The sequence below is a fragment of the Cyclopterus lumpus genome, chromosome 22 (assembly GCF_009769545.1).
Source record: "Cyclopterus lumpus isolate fCycLum1 chromosome 22, fCycLum1.pri, whole genome shotgun sequence".
Lineage (NCBI taxonomy): Eukaryota > Metazoa > Chordata > Actinopteri > Perciformes > Cyclopteridae > Cyclopterus > Cyclopterus lumpus.
Genome location: NC_046987.1, coordinates 3,140,681 through 3,165,243, shown reverse-complemented (window position 1 = coordinate 3,165,243; position 24,563 = coordinate 3,140,681). Strand labels below are relative to the sequence as shown.

The 24,563-nt window shown below is 42.9% G+C and overlaps 1 protein-coding gene across 1 annotated transcript; it reads left to right on the top strand.

Annotated features, from left to right (window-relative positions):
- Positions 1-417: 417 nt before the first annotated feature.
- LOC117725337 (gephyrin-like) lies at positions 418-24,563 on the top strand. The gene is made up of 24 exons (XM_034525448.1): positions 418-549; positions 4,823-4,901; positions 6,038-6,095; positions 6,365-6,457; positions 6,922-7,016; positions 7,186-7,252; positions 8,133-8,453; positions 9,722-9,823; positions 10,859-10,996; positions 12,712-12,754; positions 12,955-13,092; positions 13,215-13,307; positions 14,021-14,076; positions 14,504-14,623; positions 14,730-14,788; positions 15,359-15,512; positions 15,596-15,717; positions 16,501-16,588; positions 16,683-16,756; positions 17,408-17,472; positions 22,410-22,513; positions 23,254-23,350; positions 24,114-24,252; positions 24,349-24,563. The coding sequence occupies exons 1-23, from the start codon at positions 486-488 to the stop codon at positions 24,245-24,247; spliced, it is 2,364 nt and encodes a 787-aa protein (XP_034381339.1). The 5' UTR covers positions 418-485; the 3' UTR covers positions 24,248-24,252; positions 24,349-24,563.

The following is a 24,563-nucleotide window of genomic DNA, read 5'->3' as shown; positions in this document are numbered from 1 at the left end:
ATGGATCATTTAGCTAAAGATTAGCCTGAATTGCTAAACTATCTATATTCTAAAATGGTGACTACAGGGTAAATTAAGCCAGCGCTTCAACACTCTGATATAACGCACTGTAGTGCTGTTTTTTGCTCTTCTTTCAATGAAAAAGTGCTCACTAGTTCCGATAGAGCTGGCGCTAGTGCAGCACCGACGCTGACCTCTTTAGGATCCGCCATTATTACCGAGAACAAAAAGTGGTCTCTCCCACACCTAAGCAACACCGTATCTGCCAGTAGCTGCTCACAGGACGCTTATTTTGTCCTTACTCTGGTTTACCGGACACAAACGCATTACTTGCATCCTGACAAGATGGATTTTCGCGTGTCTGCGTGATCCTGCTATTCTCGCGTGATCACGTCGTGACATCGCGAGAGTCCAGCTGCCGCGCAAGGTAATTCTTACCCTGCTCTCCCCTATGTGCCGGCACAGTGCAGACAGAGGTTGTAAACATGGCGGCGGACGGGATGGTGCTCACCAACCACGACCATCAGACCCGAGTGGGGATTCTGACGGGTAAGGAGCCTGTTTCGTAAAATGCGATGAGACGCCTCTCAGCAGTGCACCTCCGTGGCGTTTTGCCGTCGGTTGCCCGTGTACGTCGGTGTCACGATACGCGCTGTCTCCGCTGCCGACCTAGCTGTCGTTATCCAGTGTGCTAAGCTAACCGGTTTCGTTGACTGTCATTGCGCGAGCGTTAGCTGCCTTCCCTATTTGACAGGTCGGGCAGATGTGGGGTTTGCTTTGTGACGACGTCATTTGCATTTCTGTGGGGAAGTCTTTCATGTATATGTGTACGTGGGCAGACTGGCTGTCATATTCGGTGTTGTTGTAGATCGCTGCACGACATTGTAGTGGTATATTTTAATCGGCGTCAAGTGAGACAGTAGTAAAAGGAACGCCACGCGAGGACTTTCAAAATTAGAGGGGCTATTCCTTTGGCGAGCGAGTGCTGCAATGAGTTTTTAAGGAAGATTGTCGCTTTTATTGTGAAGGCAACAGCACCGTGCTTCCGTTCCAGCTGTGGCTGTATGTTGCCACCTTGACACAAGGGAACGCTGTATTTTTCTTCCAGCAATGTAGCGATACCGAGCCTACACCAGCTGCATTATTCATGTCCCTTTGCAGATCCGATGTGTTGTCCGCTAGTGAGCGGGCTCTTCGTTAACATTTATCGTATGGTTCCTTTGACGGCCATTTCGTTTGGGCTTAATGTCTTGTTAGTTTTGGTTAACCGTACTTAGAAATGTACATTTATGAATCCTAAATTGTGCGTTCGGTCGCTATTAAAAGCTCCTTGGAAGGCGCGCCCCCCTCCTCCTCCTCCTTTTTTTGCAGGTTGTTTAGCAGCTTCCTAATTAGCTCAGCTGATGTTTGTCTGAGTCGTGCAGAGGAGGACTGGGACCAGTATACTGTCATGTGACACTCACCAGTAGCCCCTATGCCTCCTCGCCAAAGGCAGGGGGGGCGGGGGACGTGACGTGAGAATAATGCTAAGAGGATGCGCCCCAGCAGCTGGCTGGCAAGTCTGTCGTGGTTTTGATGAGCTAGCATCTCGGCTAACGGCGGCTAACCCCTGCTGTCCGTACAGCCGACAACCACAACCCCCTGTCACATGTTAGCACACGTTCCGAGCCCGTTCATGGGGGCGGGCTTGTCTGGTTTTTAACCGAGGGGTGTGGGTCATGTTTAGGGTCAAATGTTACGCAAGGCACGCTTAAGGTCACATATGTGGAGCAAGAGGTGTTTGATTATACACAATATTGTTGGTTATGAACGCATAAGAACAGTGGGTTCTACTAGTCTAAGGTGTTTGATGGTTAAAGCCAGCATTGGGGAAACCAAAGAGATGAGATGTTACCTCTTGTGTTTACTGGGCAGAAGGAGTACACTGTTTGTGGTGGGCTGGATGTAGCTAAGATACTATTTGAAATATACTTCCAATACACTAGGCCATGGTTTTACCAAAGAGTGAAATGTCCAACAGGGAACTGTGCTCATAAAGAGCCAAACCAACAGTTAATTAATCCTACGAAAACGTATTCTTTATGTATTATCCAAAGCCCGATGCATCTTATTCCTCCAAATACGTAGAACCACTCAAATAAGCAACAGCGTTGTACTGGATGATGGCCACTGTAGTTTAAAAAGAAAAATAATCAATGCTGCATACTCCTTCCTGTCGCTGTAATAAGCCTCGCTAAATGTCTATTAATCCGCTGCCCAAAATAGTCCCGAATAATATTTTTCCTTGCTTGACTTTTTTTTAAAACATTTTTAGTAGGACAAATAATAATATCTATTGAATAAAGTCTACTGTATGACTTAAATAATAAACACATATATCGAGTGCCCTAAGTTGCATCTAGGTAGCCTTACATTCCACGTTGTTGCGTGTATGATACAAGAAGATATAAACAAAAAATGTAATAGAAATTCACATCAATATAGTCAAATAAATTGTTTTAGTATCGTTTCATGTCGTACAAATTAAACCAAGGACATGGAGTACTAACTTGGGTTACAACTTTTTCTTTGTAAAACTGCAACTGAGTGAAATGTTTTTTTTTCTTTTCTACAGAGGTTAGAGGGCAACATTATATTTTGTCTAAAAAAATAATAATCTGCGTTTTTTTAAAGATGGACTATATACAGTAATAGTTCTTCCAAAAAACAATGCATATCACCTAAATATAATAATGGGGCTGGAAGTTGGGAACTACTAAGTGGCACACGTTGAAAGATATATATATAAGTGGGCTCTACGACTAAATATACAACTAATCTAAACTGGTGGAAAGCAACTTGGCTCCACCATTACCAGCTATATCATTAAAGTGATAACTCATTAATCCATCATTAATTATAATCCAGTAATGTAATAACTATTTTCTAAAACAATCCATTCAACATAGTAGACTACTTTTACCTTTGTTATTATATTTTGATACTAATACTTTTATACTATACTAGATTCTGAATGCAGGACTTTGACTTATTTACTTATTATTTTCATATGTATATATTGACCAGTAATAAACGTTGTTTTTAGTTTGTCATCACTGTCTCCATCACATAGTTTCTCTTCTAGAGAGCACTGACAAGCATATTTTCTTGATACACAAGCTGGTCCTTATAGTTTTAAAAATTAATGGGAATGTCGAGAATTCGTGGAGAACCCAAAAGGTTTCACAACAGTTTCCTAATTTCGCTTTGACTTATTATCCGTCATTGAGCGATTATGTATCAGTTGGTGACATTTGTAATCTCATCTGTTGGGGAGGCGGGCTCGGTTGGCTTCACTATGAAATCGTCCCTCTGCCAAATCACACAGTTAGGATCTCGCTATAGATCAATTGAGTTAGTACAATATAGTAAAGCCAGAGTATCACATACTGTAGCCTACCTAGGTGGAAGTCAGGGAGGCTCATTGCTGAATCCACAGCCAAACCGGTCACAACTGCACATTGATTAAGTCATTTGTGAGATGGGGAAGTTTTTTTTTTTTTTTTTCTTCCCCCTGGAGTCAAACATGGCTATAAGAGAAATGAGAGAAGTGGTCACTATTCACACTCACTGCCCAGTGAACCCATTGACTTTACTCTTAAGTGTGTCAATACAGAAGGTGTCTGATGCATGTTTGTGTGTTCAGGTTGTATTCAATCATGTGTTGCTGCTGTTGTCCCATTTCCAATCTTACCTCTTCACATCCTTCGGATATCAACTCTCCTACATTCTTGGAGAATATTTAGAGTAACTTGTTCATTCTGTGATCATTGTGTTCTCATTTAAAACACAGGTGGGTAACTACAAAACAATAATCACCTGGATTAGAGAACACACTCACTTTCACCAGAGTTAATGGCCTGCATGCTCTCTATATAGTGTTGCCCTTGAACCAGGTGTACCAATGTTTCACAACAAGCTGTATGTTTCTGTGTCAGAGGGGCTGTTATGCAAATGCTTCAAAATTCTTCTTCAAATTTAATGAAGTGTAAAAGCTTTTAAAAGGTTGTGTTTTCTGGTAAGAAGTTCCTTATGTTTATGTTCAGCAACATGTAGAGTCACTTTTAAAAAATATATTTTTAGATTTAAATCGATATATTTTTAGATTTAAATAGATTCAAACAAATAGTTTAACATTTTCAGAAAGTACCATTACTACTTTCCTGCTATGGGTTGGGTGAGAGAGTGGCTACCACTCATATTTTTCAGGTAAATGCAGCGCTTCAGTGAGCAGCTGGTTAGCTTAGCTTAGCTTAGCATAAAGACTGGAAAGTGGGAGGCACAGCCACCCTAGCTCCGTTGGAGCCAGTCCATAACAAAGTCTGAAGTTTGACTGCTTGCATTGTGAGACCCACTGGGCAGACTTTATAAATAGTCTACACGGTTCACACAAGTGGACCTGGACAATCTCAGGTTTCTTCAACAATTCATAATTTATATATATAATAAAATGGATATATAAGCCATGGATTAATAGAGATCTGCTGTTCAGAGACTGTGTTGCCCAAATGCCATTTTCATTTATGAATGTGGTTCTTTCCAGTTTCCCTTTGAAAACTGACAAAATTGCATTTGAGGCCTGTGAAACATTAATTAGACACTGAGCTGCAAATGCCCTCAATTAAATTACTGGGCAATAGCATTAATTAAATGTAGAGGGAGGCATAGATGGACACCTACTTTATTAATCCTGCAAGGGATAGGTAACCAGTCAGCGTTTCGATGAGCAGTTTTATTTTGCATCACACTCATTTGTCCTGTAACCTGAACTCCTCTGCTTTAGTCAGTGACAGCTGTTTCAAGAACCTGGCTGAGGACAGGAGTGGAGTCAACCTGAAGGACCTGGTCCATGATCCCTCACTGTGAGCACACACACACACTCACACTCCCCCTCACACACACTCTGTCTGTCTGTCTGTTATGGAGTCAGATCGGTCTCAATATTACAGAAGGCACACAAAACGATTCACTGATGGATATTTCCTGATTTATTTTTATGTGACTGTCGTAATATTTGCACATAAATGTAATAATATATCTACATATAAACAAAAACAAGTTCACACATATATCTCTGATGCACGCATATTACTGCGTTTGAATACATGTAACAGAAATCCAGATATGTATGTATTTAACCTCATTTATTTTACACTCCCCTGCCTCGGCTCCATTCACACATGCATTTTTTCAACAGGGATTTATCTGTAGCCAATTGGACGTCTCCCTCCATTTCAGCCAATCACATAAGCCTACATTCGAGGGTACGATTTAATTTGGTCACAAAGCATTTACATCTGTGCTGTCTGCAACTATGAACAGGAGGATGGTCATCAAACTAACTACATACAGCTGCCCCGAGGTCAGAGGTCAACCTCAACATGGAGGCTGGTGTTGGTGTTTAACAAGTGTAATTAATAACTGTCTTGGTGTGTGTGAGTAAATATGTTTGAGTTATGAATGCCTGCTGCGTTGCAAGCATTCATAACTCCGACTGCAGCCGTGGAGCGCCACCACCAGACGCCATGTCGAGGTTGACCTCTGACCTCCTGGCAGCTGCATGTACAGTTTATCGCCATCCTTCTGTTCATGGTCGGAGACTGCACAGTTGTAACGCTTTGTGTGATCACATGAAATCATACTTTTAAATCTCGCTGAAAAAATTGCATTTGTGAATGGAGCCGAGGCAGGGAGGTCTCAAAACATAGGTTTTCTATAACATTCATTTAAAATGTTAATGTATGCATCAGAAACACATTTGTGTTTTATTTTATTTTTACATTTTTGTACAATGATGACTATTTTTGTCTGCATTGAAAACTATTTTTGTGGAGTCATTTAAATTTGAATTGCCAAATACATTTGTGAATCCCTCTGTGCATCCATTAATACTAAGACTGATCTGACCCCACAGTCCACACACACACACACACACTGACGCATAAAGTGCACACATACACTGACGTCACCCTCACTCCGTATTTGTCCCCTCCTGCAGGCTAGGAGGAGTCATAGCGGCCTACAAGATAGTTCCAGATGAGATTGCTGAAATCAAGGTACGTGTCGTCGCTTTGAGGTCGCTAGCAATCCCATTACACCCAGTTTTACGAGACACATTGCAATATTGGGGGAAGACTGGAGTTCGCACACTTTCCCACTGGCACTAAAATAATGTTAATTCTGTCAGAGAAGAAGATACAATATGATCCTGAATGAAAGTGTCTTCATCCACTGCAGCTGCCTGCTGGGCCCACAACATTCCAGGGAAAGAGGATGCTTTGTGTAGTTGTAAACTGTGTGTGTTTACATGTGTACATGTGTACAGGAAACTCTTTTGGAGTGGTGCGATGAACAGCAGCTGAATCTCATTCTCACTACCGGAGGAACTGGATTTGCACCACGAGATGTAACACCTGAGGTACCGACACACAGCCACCGACTGCAGCGTTTAAAAGTGAAAATCTAAAATAAAAAAAACTATAAGCAAGGCCGTGGTTACACTTGTATATTCGATGGGACTTTAATGATGCTGTTTTTGCCAATCACTCTTCCTCCCTGCAGTATGATGTTTAATAAATTGTTACCGATCGTGGTCACATGAGATCCCAACTCAATGCGAGCTAGGCCACCTCGGCATGTGGTCTGGCTGAACCCAACACGCGCGAGATCCGACCTCGTAGTATACAGACTTGACAGTGGATGCGTCCTGTCACGGTGGGATAACAGGAGTCACACGAAACTGAGCGGTCCATTAGAGGCTAAACTAGCGAGCCTGTCTGAAAATGAAGTGAACACACTGCTTAAAAAATGTAGTTTGCATTCTAACCAAACGAGTGACTTTGATGTCTTCACCTAGCTGAGAACGGCTGTTTTGTGTTGCAGGCCACTAGAGACGTGATCGAGCGAGAGGCTCCGGGTATGGCCCTCGCCATGCTGATGGGATCACTCAACGTGACCCCCCTAGGCATGCTGTCCAGGTGAAGCCCTGATACTTTCACTACTACTGTTCACCGTCGGTCAGCCGAGACAGGCTGTCTGCACCAGGATGTGCGGCACTACATCTCCTAATCTGTTAAATGCTAACCATATTAGTGTGTGGTCCCCTCTCCTGCTCTAATCTGCTCCCCGCTTGCATTGTCTCTCCAGGCCGGTGTGTGGTATCCGTGGTAAGACCCTGATCATCAACCTGCCAGGGAGCAAGAAGGGCTCTCAGGTGGGATTCTGTGCTTTATGAACTCTGCTAGAGTCCGAGACGTGCTTACTCATGGAATCAATAAGCATGTCTAGAAAGGATTTTTTTTAAAAGAAGTTCATTATATTTTTATTACTATTACATTAACGTTGAAATGTATTGTAAATTGTCAAGTGTGTGTCATTTGAAATGAAATTGGTGAAGAACGCATTCTGACTGGTTAAAGACTTATTGCTTTGCCCCATAGATGTAGAACGGACATTCCCGTTGATCCAACAGCCTTGCAGGCACTTCCCTTTATACATACGTCAGTAACCAAGAAAGTGTGAATTGTCGGGCTCTGTAACTACCTCCCCTGCCGTTACACTCGTTACGGCCCAACTGACAACGCGCTTTGTAACCATAACAACTAACGACAAGGACCATTTTCTTTTGACCTTGACCACGGCGAACAGTTCAAAGAACAGTCTGTTCTTCTCCTATTCTATTTCTTTGTTCCCAACTTTTTAGATTCTGGAGTTTGCTCTTTTACACACTACATACCGTAGTTCACCAGTTTTTGTAACCCTAAAGTTATTATAGAATAAGAAACAATAATAATTTAACCATTGTGTGTCAGTGATTTGGTTCGTCATTGTAGCTATACAGTAGGTCTTTCCTGACAAAATATAGTGGATAGCTCCATTTAAGAGGGTGTTGCTTAATTTTTTTTTTTTTTTAAAGCTGGCTGCTGTTTTCAGTGAAAAAGCTCTAGAAACCAACCGTACCCTGCCTGACCAGCATGTTATCAATATATTGATCAATATAGTTACGTTTTAAGTAAAGTATGGAGCGACTACAATCAAGCCAATGTTCCAAAGTGCTCCGGAGTTGAACTGGCTCGTTGTCTTGTTTCCTCCAGGAGTGTTTTCAGTTCATCCTGCCCGCTCTGCCCCACGCCATTGACCTGCTGCGCGAGGCCATCGTCAGGGTGAACTCCACTCACGCCGCCCTGGAGCAGCTGCCCTCCCCTTCCCCTCTGCTGGCCAACACGCACATCGACGCACACATCAACATGCATACCATGGAGCGCGGCACCCAGTGCGAGGACGACGAGGAGGAGGATGAGGACGAGGAAGAGGAGGAGGACAGGAGGCGGGGTCCACATGTGCACAACCACCACCACCACCACCACCACCAGCATGGTTCCTCCCACATCACCGCAGCTGCTATCGCTGCCAAGGTAACCAGTCGCCAGGATGCGCCGCGACCAGTGCTGCTGCTGCCGGAGACTTGATAGATACTACTTTAATGATCCCTGTAGGGAAATTGGGTCATTGCAGCAGCAGGGTACTGGACTGCAGACAACCGCTGCTCAAATACTATTGGCTGCTGCAAGACTACAAAAATATCACTTATTAGTAATAAATGTAACAAGCGGCGGGACATTTCAGAAAATCCAAAACATTCCCATCTTCAAAAAATAGTAGTCTGGGTCAAGCTGAGGAAAGTTGCTGTTTAACTACTTTAAAGTCCAAACATGAGACATTGAGACCACGTTTGAATCTGTATCTGAATATCTTGTCTGGATAAAGCTGATCACTTCGGAATACGTTCGGATCGGCCAGCGCTCCTTAATGTGTGGCCACGTTCTTAAGAACAATTTGAAATCAAGGTCACACGATGCATGAATTTTTGGACTTTGACAACTAAAGAAACGCTCGCTTTCGTGTTTAGCATTGTTATGACAATAGCTGTGGCCAAAGGCATTATGTTTACAGGTGGTCCGTCCGTCAGTCCGGTCCATTGTCATGAACGCAATATCAGGAATGCCGAAATGGAATTTCCTCAAATGCTGGCAGCAACCTCTGTCTTAAAACCTGCATTCTCTCTACTGACCACCAGGGGGCGACTCCTCTGGTTGTATAGAAGTCAATGAGAAAATGACTTGATTTATTCCCTCAGTAAACATTGTAAACATGAGTTGCTTTAGGACGGGGCTTACTGTGATTTACAGGTCCCTGCTGCTACCAGAGACTTATTCATTGTCTATACGTCACTTCTCCGTATTCCAATATGATAATCTCCGTTTATCAATTGTGTAAAAAACAACATGGCGACGGCCAAGTCGAAATTGCTGGTCTCGAGGCTTCAAAACGGCAATCCGTAAACCAATGGGTGATGTCATGGTGACCAGGTCCACGGCGATGCCATTATCCAGATAATGTATTAAAATACAGATCTCACAGTCCCAAATACTTGAATGAATTTGATGTGAAACATAAAATTGTTGGTAGCCGACAAAATGTGGTTAATATTTAGAAGTATGTCACTGGAGCAGCTGTTACAGGAAAATGTCCACTTTTTGTGACGTCAACCAGATTGAAGCACTCCATTTCATCTCACCTGTCTGTTTTTGGGGACATGTGTCTGTCTGTCTGTCTGTGTTTGTGCATGTGTGTTTGTGTCTGTGTCCGTGTCTGTGTCTGTGTCTGTGCGTGTGTCCGTCAGACAAGCCATGCTGCGGTCATGTCTAAGGGCGGTCCCTACCTGCTCGGCAACACGCCTGCCCCGCCCACTCATTTCACCTGCTCCTGTACCCATGACCAGCAGGTGAGACACTCCCACACACCCCTCCTCTCCCTGTCATTGGTCACTTCATCGTGCCTTTTTGTCTGGCCCTGTTCTTCATATATGGATAACCGTTTTTTAAATCTGCCTTTCTATGAACTGCTTAAAATATATCTGGTGTATTCGGCCAAAGAAAGCTTTATTGAAAGTTGGACATTCTGCATCTAAAGAGCCAGATGTTTATCTCAGGAGCTAATGGAGACCAAAAGGAGGGAACATGTATTTGATTAGTTCAGTGCAGACAAACATGTCTGCTGGATGTGTAAAGAGACAACGTTATGTCAATACTATTTTAGCTGCTTGTTACTGTCTACTGCCTGCAGGTGGCCAGAAATTGAATGCAGCTATAACAAAACAAATAAAAGAACCAATCCAAAATTATTTTAGGATACTACTAGTTATCCAATTAACCACATTATTAAAATGTGTCATTATACACGTAAAATCTATACTATACCAGTTTTGAATGATCTAGTTGGCTGCTGCAGTAAAGCAGCTAGCCATGGTGTCATGCCAGGCTGTCACGGGCACAACCACATGATCAGCTCACAGCCAATCATGGTTCTCTGCTCATGGTACCTTAAGAAAAACAAATGACTCTTCCTATTGCTGTTAAATGTAATTCAGGTAGCTAAATAAGAATCGATTGTTGTAGCCGACATCATGTCGGTTGGATCACCTTGGCAATTCTTTGATGAGAACAGAGGCCTTAAAACCCTCCATAGATCCCTGGTACATGTTTGACTTAGACAACGAAATCATCCATGTTTCATATTTATCTTATCGTAACTTTTCAGGGGGACACAAGGAAACCTAATATATAATGAGCTAAAATGAAAGATAAAGCACTCCTATTTGTTTTAGTTGCAGCAAATTTATAAGAGTTATTTTGGCTTCACCAGATTAGTTTGTCTAGTTTGCCTTCCCTAAAACCAAGCGCCATGTCGACGCAAACTCTTTGACTTAGCATTAAGTGTGCGTGTGTGTGCGTGTGTGTGTGCGTGTGTATGTGTGTAGATCCCGGACTCTATCATTTCGCGAGGCGTTCAGGTGCTTCCTCGAGATTCCGCCTCTTTAAGCTCCACCCCTTCCGAGTCACCACGGGCAACACAGGCCACCTCCCGCCTTTCCACCGCCTCATGCCCGACACCCAAGGTACACGTACGCTTACACACACACACACACACACACACACACACACAAATACACAAATGAGCACTACGATATAAGTATCTCTGAAAACCATGAAGAAATATATATAACAAACAATTTGCACTTTGCATGATTTTTTTTTTTTTGTGTATAGTTTGCAAGACTCATAGAGCATGTCGAGAACACATGTATGCTGATGGTAGTGGAACGCTATCTCAGAAGTTCCCAATAAAGGACAGTTCATGCATGATTAGAGTTTTTTCTTTTTTCTTTTCTAATGCTTTCATCACGTATTCTGACTCCCAGTAAAGAAGAGGTTGCCAATTTTAATTTCAAGCTTTAAAAAAACAAAAAAAAAACAAGACTTCTTTTGGATTGTTTTGAGAGTTGTTTGGTCCCAATGAAACCCCTACCAAATGGTATAAGTGTCGAGGATGGGCATATTAAATGTGATCCCTACTCCTGTCTCACTTTGGCTTTCAAATAGGTATATTCATGTGAGACCAAATGCAAAGGTGATTGGGATGGACTACCCATAGGTTAAAAGGCTACGGGCCTTGTGTGCTGTTTGGAATTGAATGTGAGTGAATGAGACTGTTTGGCAAAACTGAAATATAAATATTTTCAGTTGTGGTACATTCACGTAAAATTTGTCCCAATTGATATCTTGGGATTGGCTAAGGGGGCAACAACTGGAGAGAAAAAAAACTCATTTAATGAGCATTTTCTCAAGGTCATGTTTAAATGACAACAAACTCTCATATGATAGTGGTTTTTATTGACCTCAAATACAAAGAGATTCAAGCCTTTTATTCATGCAATAATCTTTTTAGGCCTTCATATCAAGGCCTCATTTAGTTTTCCCTGTTGTGTATGTACTGATTACTATATATTTCCCATCTGCTACCATTTTAATTTGCTTGTAATCCAAACTCAAAACCTTCAGCAGGACTAATTCTATCAATGCAACAACAGATTCATGCCTCACTCACCACTCTGCCGATGTCTCCTGTATTAGAAATAACTAAATAATAATTCAAATGTCCTGTGTATTAAATGTCATGATTTTGACACAGGCCTGTGCATGGACTACCTCTCCTTTTCCTTTGTGGGTTTTTATTTTGAAACATGAGCACAGGAGGTGTTTTCTTTCATTGAAGATAAACTTAACATTGATTTAAAATCAATAAATAATTTCGAGAATGAAAATGGTATTTCTGAGAGCCGCAGAGTGATTAGTCGGACATGATTCAGTTGGCATTAGTGCAGAGTGTATCAAGTTAGTCAAAAGTATACAGGAATTCCCACCAGTCCTCAATGGTTTTTAATTGTCCTTTTATTGTTAGTACCAGATTTATATATTTGACGGTTGTCATTGAATTTAAAATGTTCGTGTTCAAAACGATAATAAAAGATCCCCACAGGTTTTACAAACTGTTTTGATAACGCTGTGCTAGGAGAGGAACCTCCACAGCAGACGGTAGTCTGTGTGCCATTTAATGGACAGAATTGGACTGATGCGTCAATCAAACCTGGCTTGAACTTCCCAGCTAGAATTACTTGCGTGTCCATGTCCTGTGTATTAAATGTTATTAATAGAACATGAAAGCCTTAGTCCAGACTTTCCTGTTATGGAGGAGAGGCATTGACATCTTCCCTTCCATATATTTGCATCAAATAATGACCAAATATAGAATAACTGTCCTATCTCTCTGCAGGTTCAGTCACGATGTGGCAGTAATGAGAACATTCTGAGAGCCAGTAAGTTCTACGCGCGTGTGTGTGTGTGTGTGTGTGTGTGTGTGTGTGTGCGTGTTTGTGACTCATTTACATGCGAGCTTTGCAACAGTAACTTACATCTGTGTTAAAATGTTGGAAAATTGTTTACAGTAACATATTCACCACGTGTGTGTGCGTGCGTGTGTGTGTGTGTGTGTGTGTGTGTGTGTGTGTGTGTGTAGGCCACAGTGCAGTGGACATCAGCAAGGTGGCACGTCGTCATCGCATGTCTCCGTTCCCGTTGACGTCAATGGACAAAGCCTTCATCACTGTTCTAGAGATGACGGCTATTCTGGGAATTGAAGTCATTAACTACAGAGGTGAGTCCTCAGTGTGCGTGTGCGTGTGCGTGTGTGTGTATACTGTAGATATGTGTGTTTATTGTTGGTAATATGTGTAAGAATGTGCACTTAACTGAGGTGGCTCGGGCTCCTTTCTGCAGACGGTTTGGGTCGAGTGCTCGCTCAGGACATCTATGCCAAAGACAACCTTCCTCCATTCCCCGCTTCTGTTAAAGACGGCTACGCTGTACGAGGTGAGGCCACTCCATGTCTTTTAGCATACAGCGCCCAGTAAACGCTATTTCACATTCCACCGTGCGACCCTTCCCGTCCAGCCCACCACCACTTGATACCATACTTGGTATGCTGAACTGTTCGTATCATAATAATAATAACTTTATTTATATAGCACCTTTAAAGACATGCATTTTCACTTTACATAGTTTACATTCATCACATTCAAGGTGAGGGATAAGGGTGCTTTTTGGTTCTGTGTCGATACTCTTATCGGTTCTTTTTCTTTTTGTTCTTTTTTTATATTTGATCTAGAATGAATCTAGAACAGTATTAGAATTTATTCATTAACACAGACTGCTTTTGTTTAACAATTTGCTGTTAGCCGAGCCAGCGCTCTGTGCTTGTGTAAACGTGTAAATGACAGAGCAGATTCATATATCGCTTCTCTTCATGTTTACATCGTGGTTATGCTTGCTGAACAGATGTATTAGTATAGTATTGTCTTTTTACTGCTCTTACTGTACAGTAACGAGCGCAGTTGTCGGGAGTATTCTTCACCTCCCCTGGTTCCCTTCCTGTCTCCACACGGCCTCTCTGCTCTGCTGTCGGCTGACTGCACTACCATGCTGGGCCAAAACACTTCCCACCGACGCTGTTGTAATAGCAAAGTATCTTGTATCTTACCTCGTATTTTAAGGAACTTATCAACATGGTTGTCTTTGACCCGTAGCTGCTGACGGCCCCGGAGATCGCTTCATCATGGGAGAATCACAGGCTGGACAACAGGTCAGCTATTAATACTCTATTGGTATTGTTCCAGTCCAGAGTTATACAACCTAGTACCCATAGTCTGCTCTAGTACAGGGTACCTGCACTGCTCAGAACACAACTATTGGCACCTCTGTGTACAAATCTCAACGGCTACATGAAGCACTGCGAGTAACACCGCTGAAACGAATATGCTGTGAAGCTAAGGGTGCTACGGTAACGGTGAACGCAGGTGTGTCTTTGTGATTTAGTAAATACACTCCAGTCACATCATCGGTGTCATGGCCAGGAAACCGATGAGCCAATCGTAGCAAAGCATGACAACAATGACTCGAACGGAGGGAGCCTCTCCAGGGAAATCCTAGATATATTAAAAGTCTGATCACTGATGTTGCCCATCATTTTGTTTCGAAACATGTTCATGATTCAATGTGTGCATGTGCAGCCCACACACACAGTGATGCCGGGTCAGGTGATGAGGGTGACGACCGGGGCTCCGATTCCTTGCGGGGCCGACGCTGTGGTCCAGGTGGAGGACACAGAGCTGCTGAGGGAGTCTGAGGATGTGAGTACACGAGTGAGGCTGTTACGTCGGCCGCTGTCGAGTTTAACCATATATATGTGTTGTTGTTGTCAGCAGGCATGACGATATTGAGTCTGGCTTATTTCAGGGCACAGAGGAGCTGGAGGTGAGGATTATGGTCCAGGCCCGGCCCGGACAGGACATCAGGTAAACTAACTAAATAAAACTAAGTGGAGGCTAATGACTTTTAGCCTGATGCAACTGTCGATTCTCACAGGGCTTTGCATTCTGGCTACATTTGGGTGCTTAATGTCTGATTTTACATAGAATTCCTTGGTATCTCCCAATGGATCACGATGTATAGCCTATTTTGATCTGAATGCCAATTAATAATACCTTGTTATAAAATAGCCATGTGCTTTATAATCAGCCGCCTTAGTGATTTTATCATCAATCACCATGTAGACTAAATTCCACCATCCAAATTTACGGGACCATCAGAGCGGCACTTTGGCCTCAGTAAGGATAAAATAACAACAGCATAAGGCTTCTGTTTCACAACCAAAGTATACTTCTGTCAAGCAGAACACATTTTATTTATGATTTATGAGGGAGTCTTTGTCAGATCAGTGTGGTGGAGGCACGTAGAAGAGCTGTCTATCAATCTCTTCCGCTCCATTCTGCCACCTCCTACATACCACCAACAGAGCTGCCCCCCTTGGAAAGCCACTAGCTTATTGTGTGTGTGTGTGTGTGTGTGTGTCTCTCAATGCACAGGCCCATAGGTCATGACATCAGGCGAGGGGAGTGTGTGTTGGCCAAAGGGACACACATGGGCCCGTCAGAGATCGGCCTGCTGGCTACAGTGGGAGTGACTGATGTCAGCGTGCACAAGTTCCCTGTGGTGGCCGTCATGTCCACCGGAAACGAGGTACGCACACATGAACGGATCGTGAAAACACACGCAGGCTTGGCTTTAAAACCTTTGCATCACATCTTCTTGTGTATGTGTAGCTGTTAAATCCAGAGGATGACCTCCACCCAGGGAAAATACGAGACTCCAACCGCTCCACCCTGCTGTCCACCATCCAGGAGCACGGCTATCCCACCATCAACCTGGGCATCGTCGGAGACAAGTAGGAGCCTTTATAGGTTTACACAAAAATACAGCGCAGACTACATTTGATGGAGAGTTTTGCTGCCAGCCATTTTGACCAAGAAAGAATATATCGTAGTTGACTCAGAAAAACATCTGTGAACAAACATAGTTTGCAGCTTGCAAAAGTACTCTGCCTTCAGCGGGTAAGGTGTGTACACTTTCATTCCTCCTCTTTTGGTTATAGAGATGCATTGAATATACATACAACACATTTGTTCTCCTCTCAGGCAGCTTAAAACAAACTGGAACACTGTTCATAAACTATTGGAGAATTACTTTTCACTCCTGGGCTCAAGTTACTGCTCTGTACCTGGTAAACAGGCACTCTGGGAAATGTAGGAAAACACAAACTGCAGCAGACTGAACATGAGGCATTAAAATAAATAAAAAGGCTATAAATTATAATAATACAACTAATAATAAGAATATCCAACAGCGGGAGCTTTCTTTCATTGAGTACTCATTTGCTGTTGCACTTAATTAAGCGGTGGGAATTGCAAGAGACAAAGTGAAAGACTGGGTCCCTAGTTCGAGTGAAGTTCGAGAAAAACTGCATCCTGCACTTCTCATAATGCCTCTTTGCCTGGTGAACACCACATCTTTCAAGTTCCACATCTCAGTTTGTAAAGCAGGTTTTCTATTAATTATGTGGCTTCACTGCAGCAAATCCCCCCTCACTCAGCCACAGAACATGTTACACAGCATCGTAGCATCCCCTTTGTCGTAAACTGAGGTGCCTCTATCGTGCTCGTGTCTGCAGCCCTGATGACCTGCTGTCAGCTCTCCACGAGGGAATCAGTCGCGCCGATGTCATCATCACCTCAGGGGGTGTGTCCATGGGAGAGAAGGTAACCTTCTCATCTCTGACCCGTCTCCTCTAACTTACTGGTCACAGTTGATTCAGCTTGTTCTCAATCTGAATGTGTTTGTGTGTCTCATCAGGACTACCTCAAACAGGTGCTGGATATTGACCTTCATGCTCAGATCCACTTTGGACGAGTCTTCATGAAGCCAGGGTGAGATGGGGGAGAGGGGTGGGGTAGCCTGGCTGGGTGGGTGAATAAAAATGGGGAAAAAGATGATTTTATATGCAAACTGATTGACTTTTGGTGAGAACCTCACTTACTGTTCATGTGAGTCATGCTGCTGCCTCCTCGTAATGCTAATCCTCCTACCTCTTCTACTACTGCACTCCAGCAGTAGGATGACGTGTTTTTGAAGTCTGCATCTCACCAGTTCCCTCCACGGAAAGGCAACGGAATTCTTCCATTGGATTTCGGATTATTGCAGGAAATAACAAACGTTTATAATACTGGCATTGTTTTGTCACCAAAGATAACCTTCACAAATGAACTCCACTTTTCAGATTTTTGGAGCATAAAGGCAATCGGCAGAAAATAAAAAAAGCTAACATTAGGCTATACAGGAACTCCACTACGGTCACGTAAAAGCTTCTCAATTTCACAAGAGGGGTATTTACTGACCTATTTTATATCATAGAACAAGAAGCCATCTAACCAGAAAATAATTGACTTCAAGAAAAAACTTATTCTTCCTCTTCTTCTATTAGTGCTGCTACTTCTACCACTGCTACTAATGGTGCTGCTACCACTGCCTCTGGTGACATCTAGAGGAAAGATAATGAACCGTGTGTTTCTGTCCCTCAGTCTTCCTACTACCTTTGCCACAGCTGACATCGATGGGATACGGAAACTCATCTTTGCTCTGCCAGGTAGTGTGTGTGTGTGTGTGTGTGTCCTCGTCTAATACCCTGTATCATCTCTGACACCCCACCGCTTTGCCTTGCAGTTATTTTGCTAGCATTTATTGTCGATCAACAGTGTTGGGTAGGGCAGTGGCTCCCAACCCGGGGTCCGTGTCCCCCTCCCTCGCCAAGATCACAGCTGGGATTTGTCGGCTCTAAGGTTGTCAACATGATGAACATTATTGTATGAATACAATCTTTAACAAAACTGTTCAGTTTAAACCTCTGGTATTTGTGCACAGTGTCAGAGGCATAATTGGTTAATCGTGGGGTGGGTGTGATCAGCATTTAATAGATACAAGTAAAGGGCGCTTCCAGGATGAAAAGGTTGGGAGCCACTGGGTTCAGGCGTGATCTCTTCCATAATACAGTACATATGTTCAAGTGTCTGCCCATGGAGATCCAGTTGAAGCTCGGGATTGATTCATTGAAGAAATCTATTTGTGAGTGGTTTTACAGGCAGAACAAAACAAAAGAGTGACTCAACTTCTTTAGGCCAATGTTTCTTTGGGGTTTGGGCTTTTTGATTTTTGATTTTTAGTTACGATTGAGTCCACCATGCTCGAGTACCATTCATTGCTGTCGAGTAATCCTCCAGGGTGTGTGTCCTGACAATCTGACCTGCTTGAGCCAGACGTGAGTCAGTTCAGTCTATAAACAAACGTCCCTATTGGTTTATAATGGTTTGCTCCTACCTCAGCCATTCCTCTTTTCCTCCCTCCATCCCCGGACCCCCTGGTGGTCAGGAGAGAGAATGCAGCTTTAACACATGAAGCATAGACTTCTATACACCCAGAGGAGTCGCCCCCTGGTGGTCAGGAGAGAGAATGCAGGTTTAAGACACGAAGCATCAGCTTCACCTGGGTGTAAACTGATGTGTAGAGATGCTACTTGGCTTGGATGGAAAACAATTGGTGCCGCAGTTTAGACGTCATACGTTTCCAAGATGTGTTGCTCTTTGAAGCGGGTTAATACTTCTGCGTTGAATCTATGCATAGCCTGATGTGCATTATAATAAATGTAACTACAAGTTGAGTCAACAAAGATCGCAACAACTGTGATCCGGTCCGCTTGATTTTAGTATTTCCTCCCACGCGTGGAACAAATCGAGGAGAGGTTAGCTGAGGAAGTCGGTAAAAGAAAACACTCCATGTCCTCTGCGTTGTCGTAATTTCAGTCCAATTAACTGTGGTTCAACATTTGTTCAATTCGTTTCAGAGTCGCCATTGTTGGTAAGCGAAGAACCCATACGCATTGGCATAGGAGATTAAAAGGAGAACGTCCCTCTAGAGACCGCATAGGCGTTGAGCTTCAAGTAAAGTTCTTCATATTTCATTCATATTAGTTTCAGACTGCAGTGCTCACAATGAAAAGATTACATGGGTTAGAAATGGGCAGAACTGTCCTTAGAAGAGCTGCCAACACAACTCAAGACGTTAACTAATTGTGGCTGATGAAGCCCATGTAGAACCCCCAGTCTCTCTTTGACTAAAGCAGCTTTCCTGTTGTGCTGTTTAAAACTGCATTTCCACCGCTACTTTTTAGTGCTAGTGTTCCTGTTGCTCTGGTAATGTGAAGGAATCCTACAGTATAGTGTGTCCTGTGGCCGTAGTCTAGGCCCCCTGTGATTTGGAGTGTGTTGGTCTTTACTCCAGTCCGGCACTATCCATGTATTGTTGTTATTAAAGGAAACTTCAACTACAGAGAGACTGGGCCCTCCCTGCTGGAGGTCGTAGCCCCGAGTGAGACCAGAGAGGCCAGGCCACCTCTAAGCCCTGCACCTAGAGGAAGTAGGTCCTGATGCCGAACCCATAAATGACCTGTGACTGCACAGATCCCCTTTTCATCCTGCTTGGAAGAAAGACTTCTGAATGATGTTTCACCCCAAACAGAAACATTCAAATGCAATATGTCAATGAACATAACCAAAGATTAAAGTGTCCAATTCAAGCATTTCTGATTGCCACTTACTGTTGCTCGAAACACTTACTCTGCATTAGGAATTAATATTTTCCCACAAAATGAGACATTTGCTGTCCACACATATTAACCAATGGCATTTGTGTTAATCGACATGCGAGTGAACGTGACACAAACTTAGCATGCAGCTTGACCTTTGCTATCGCTGCAAGGAATATGAATAGCCAAGTTCATTGCCTGTGATCTGTCCGCTGAGAACGGCCTTGTGGGATTTCGAGAAATTTTTCATTAAATAAACAAACTAAATTAAATTAAAAGCAAGTAATATTGTTTTTAAGTAATGACTTTAAAAATCGCTCTATTAAGCTGAGACGGTTTCTGTAAAAGCCAAGCAATGTTAAATATAAATTATAAATATAAAGTCAATGATGACTCAAAGTTAACAGAACGTCTCTGTATTTTTACTTCAGCATTTAAAACATCAGCACATCAGCCAACCCAGTAGGTCAAATGTAAAAGGAACCCAGCAGCAAAATGCAAATCAACATGCTCATTTTGAGAACAGGCCTACTGCAGTCAGTGCTGGTGCAATAGATAGTCGCCGAGTCCCTGCCGATCCAAGCGGGACGGGTGTAAAGGACTCCCGTTTATTATATTTCTCTGGAAACAGGGAAATAGTTTAGATGTGTCTTCCCAGGAGTCCCATATCCCGGGACTAGAACGGACTCTGCATTACTGTACAGCATTCAGACACAATGCAGGTGTCCTCAAATAGACATATAGTCCAGGAAGCTCCAATTTATATAACGCATACGATCTATCTTATAACTGTATAACCCAACCGTGAACCTAAAAAAGCATCACAAATCATACGATATAAGTGTACATTATTACAAGTAGATCTTGACCACAGGGCTCCAACTACTGAACTCTACAAATCCATTCTCACTTCGCCTTTAGAACACTGATCATACCTATGATGGCAAATCACTGTGAAAATCCCAGAGTGCGCGTGTAATTTTGCAAATGTCGCTCTCGTGCGAGCAAAATTATTTTTAACCTGCTCGCTCGCAAAACTTTAACCTGCTCGCTCAAGGGTAGTTTTTTTTTTGACTAAGTGGGCGGTACCAGTCACCATTGTATCTCTACATCCAATTGGTTATAATCCTCGGTTTTGGATTGACTGGATATCACACCCGACAGCCGTTTCACATTTTTCTGATGGTGTGTAGTAACCCAACAAGTCATTAAAATGACTTAGTTTATCATATTCTTTGCTTTACAGTTAACTAGGTTACATTAATCACTTACTAAATAAATAGGTTTTAGAAGATATACGTTACCTCCTTGTGGTCAGCCATGCCTCATACTGGCTCCCCCGTTTTCAGTAATTGTTGGCCAATCGCAAAATAGCTTTATACCGCCTACTAGCAACTTTAGTCCAATCAGATGTAGAGATGGTGGTGACTAGCTCCGCCCACTTACTGTCAAAAAGAAAAACTACAGGTTAAAGTTTCGCGAGCAACTTTTGCTCCGTGCGAGAGCGACTTTTGCTCGTCAAAGTAAGTTACACGCGCGGCTATTTGATTTGCGCACGGCTCCCATTTGTGCTCTCGGATTTTGACAGTAATTTGCCTTCATACATACCCTCCAACCCAAAGTGACCCCTGGAGGGCACAAAAAGCGGCCTTAAATCGCCCGTCTAGCATCCATATACGAAACCCTGACCTTCAAGTAACCCTCAGTCTAATTGACCACGAGCCCAAATGATAGCCTCTTCAGTCCAAGACCTGGAAACCTCTAGCCTAGTTATACCCATGTTCATATTCTGGATGCCCGCCCCTCCTCACTTCTGTCACTACCTGCTTATCCAGAACTCATTTCATGCTGCGTTTACAAGCTGACTTCTTGTTTTGGATTTTGTCAAGTATGCAGTCATATTATTGTATAAGTATTTATTATGTGTGTGTGTGAGCGACTTTTGTATATATGTATCTATGTATGATATTATTTTTTTGAAAAAAAGCATCTTTAAAGAATACAAACTAGCAGCACCTTATTTGGGGTTTTCATAGTGCTCAGACTGGGGCAGCTCACGTGTGTATCCTGTTCCTCTGTAGAAAGCCACTTTAATATGCACCGGAATAAGAGACACATCTGGTGCTGCTATGGGAAAAGCTGTAAAAAAACTTTTGTTACAATAGGTTTTAGTTATTCTACAGAGCCTTTTCATGCCAGCCTTAAGGGTTATTACTTGATATTTATGTAACCAATATTCCTCAAGATGAGGACCTGAAGCCATCAACACCACTGCTTAATACACATGCACGTTGGTTCTCTGCTGAATAAAGTGTTTTTGGGGGCTTAATTACTCTTTAATGTTCTTACGTCTGCTGTTAAAAAGGATATGAGGCAACTGAAGGCGGTGGTAGTCCACCAGTTACATTTGATTTGTTGTGGCCATAGATATGCCTTTTAGTTAGTATATTTGCCCCTGCAATCAAAACGCACCTCCAATGAAACCTGTTGTTTTTTCTTTGCTTCCTCAGATGTGTTGCACACATGACATTGCTTTGATCGTGCCAGTATTCTGATAATTGATTGACATGCACGTTACTGTCCTGAAGACATTTTCAAAGTTCTCATGCTCAGCCAATGCTAGTGTGGTTGAGTTGGACGTGTAATTGGGACAGTTTTGGCACAAAGTCTCCTGTGTTGGTCATGACTAGTCATCAAGATACATTTACAGTGAGTACAATCAATGTACGGGGGAGTTTCCGAGTTCCACTAGTGTTCTAAGATAGCAGCTAGCACACCTGCTAATGCTAACAGAGCCGGAGTTGATATTAGTGTATGTATACAGTGAAGATCTGCGCTGTGCATGCACTAATATAAACTGTATTAATGATCTATTGATCATCTACCTCTGCAGGCTATCCTCTGTGCAGTTGCCATAGTAACCAGGTATTGTTTTGTTTTTTCAGGTAACCCAGTGTCTGCAGTCGTGACATGCAACCTGTTTGTGATTCCTGCTCTGAGGAAGATGCAAGGCATTCTGGACCCTAGACCTACAATTATTAAAGCTAGGGTAACGCGCGCACACATACAAGCGGGCATACGCATGCACGCGCGCACACACAGAGAATATCACCAACACAAGCTATTAAGTAACTTATCAATCCCTGTCTTGCTGAAGTGTCTTTGAGCAAGACACTAAATTCCTACGAGCTCCAACTGACCTTTGACCTCACGGTGAAGAGGAGATTAAAAATTATATATATATATATATATTTTTTTTTTTTTTATACACGGAACCAAGCCAACCGGCCACAAAATCAATCATGACCTAAAAAACATTTGATTTAGTAAAAAACCTACAAGTCTGTAGATAATTATTAGAGTTAAGGAACTACTCATCCCATAAACCATTTCAAATAGCGAACTTCGCCTCAGGAAACTCCCAAAAAAACATTAAACCGTTGTCGATCTAAAACGCAGCATTAAACATTTCCATGGTAACAGGGCCGCCAAAAAGAGATGTCGTTGCTACTGCTGAGGATTGTGGGTAGTGTAGGACTTCTCCACGACATCGCAAATGTGCTTCTTAAAACCAGGTTGACGTGGACAGACGTTGGTCTTCTACATCTACCGTCGTTACACAAATCTCAGACCCCATCAGCCCGTCACAGCTTTGAACTGAAACCAGTTGTTTGCCTGCAGATGGAATATTCATCAATAATATTTACTGAGACATGAGAATGATGTCGATCTCTCAGGGAGAGAACATAATTGTAATTTCCAGCTCTGTGTTTGTGTGTGTGTGTTCAGCTTTCCTGTGATGTGAAGCTGGATCCCAGACCAGAGTACCACCGCTGTATTCTCACCTGGCATCACCAGGAGCCCCTGCCCTGGGCACAAAGCACAGGTAAGCACTGGACTCACAAGTTTTATTTTTAAACAACGCTGCAGGTCTTGCTCTGTCCCTCTCTCACATTAAATGAACCCTTACAAATCAAAGTCGACTAGATTATAGATCAATAAATATAGTCGGCACATGTCTCTCACTCGTTCCCTTGATTGCTGAGAGCCGATCAAGTAGTGAACGCGTGTGTCATCATTCTCAAAGGTGTCTATTTAGATGGCATCAACCAAACAGTTACTTAGTGCAGGGCAGGCATTACACATAAGACCAAAAGGATATCACTCCTTCATTCTTAAGTTATATTCAGTATATCTTAAAGCTAGGTTTAGTCATCTTGGGAAACTAGGAAGGGTGTTTGTTTTTTAAGATGACTCAACCTAAAAGAAAACAGCCACGTGTTGCAAACTCTTTTCTAATAATAGGTAAGCTAGCAGCTTGAGTAAAAGTTGCCAAGTCGGCAACTGTCACAGCCCGTCCTTTAAGGCCTCCCTTCTAAGCCCCGTCCCCAAAATGATCATTATGTACGTAAATAAGCTAGGTAAACAGCCAGGTAGACTGTCCAATTATCTAATTTGGCCCATATATCTGAATGAAATGATTGGAGGGGCTTATTACAGTCCTGCGACAGCTACTGAGTTAAGAAAAAAATATTTTTTGGTCAGACTTTTTTTTTTTTATTGCCGTCTGTATGTTAAGAGAATTCTAACAAACATTTTTTTTTAAAGATTACAACCTTAGCTTTAATTTCTCTTTCTTCCCCCACCAGGCAACCAGGTCTCCAGCAGGCTCATGTCAATGCGTAGCGCCAACGGTCTGCTGATGTTGCCACCCAAAACGGAGCAGTATGTGGAACTGCACAAGGGAGAGGTCGTGGACGTCATGGTCATCGGACGGCTATGATGCAGGTACGCCGTAACCTGTAGACTTAACTGTAAGAACGAGGTGGGGGACGGGGGAGGGAGGACGCGTCCAACTGTAACGCCAAAATACTTTCTCCCCAGAATTCAATGTCACTCGCTACCGATTACCATGGCAGTGCCAGGACTTCCTGTCTGGACAGGAAACGGGCGGGGGCAGGAAGTGATGCATGTCTACCTGGTCGCCATTAGCTGTGATGTCATATGCAACAGCCAATCGGAAGCCAGCGGAGGCTGAAACCTCATTGGTCTGCTCTGAGGAGATCACTGTATTTCAATGGAGAAAAAAAAAAGTGAAA

Bases quoted from the DNA above. Each gene is read 5' to 3' on its own strand.
- LOC117725337 (XM_034525448.1), top strand. From the start codon at position 486: ATGGCGGCGGACGGGATGGTGCTCACCAACCACGACCATCAGACCCGA. The intron at 9,824-10,858 runs GTGAGACACTCC...GTATGTGTGTAG, and splicing joins CCTGTACCCATGACCAGCAG to ATCCCGGACTCTATCATTTC. The intron at 22,514-23,253 runs GTAACGCGCGCA...GTGTGTGTTCAG, and splicing joins CTACAATTATTAAAGCTAGG to CTTTCCTGTGATGTGAAGCT.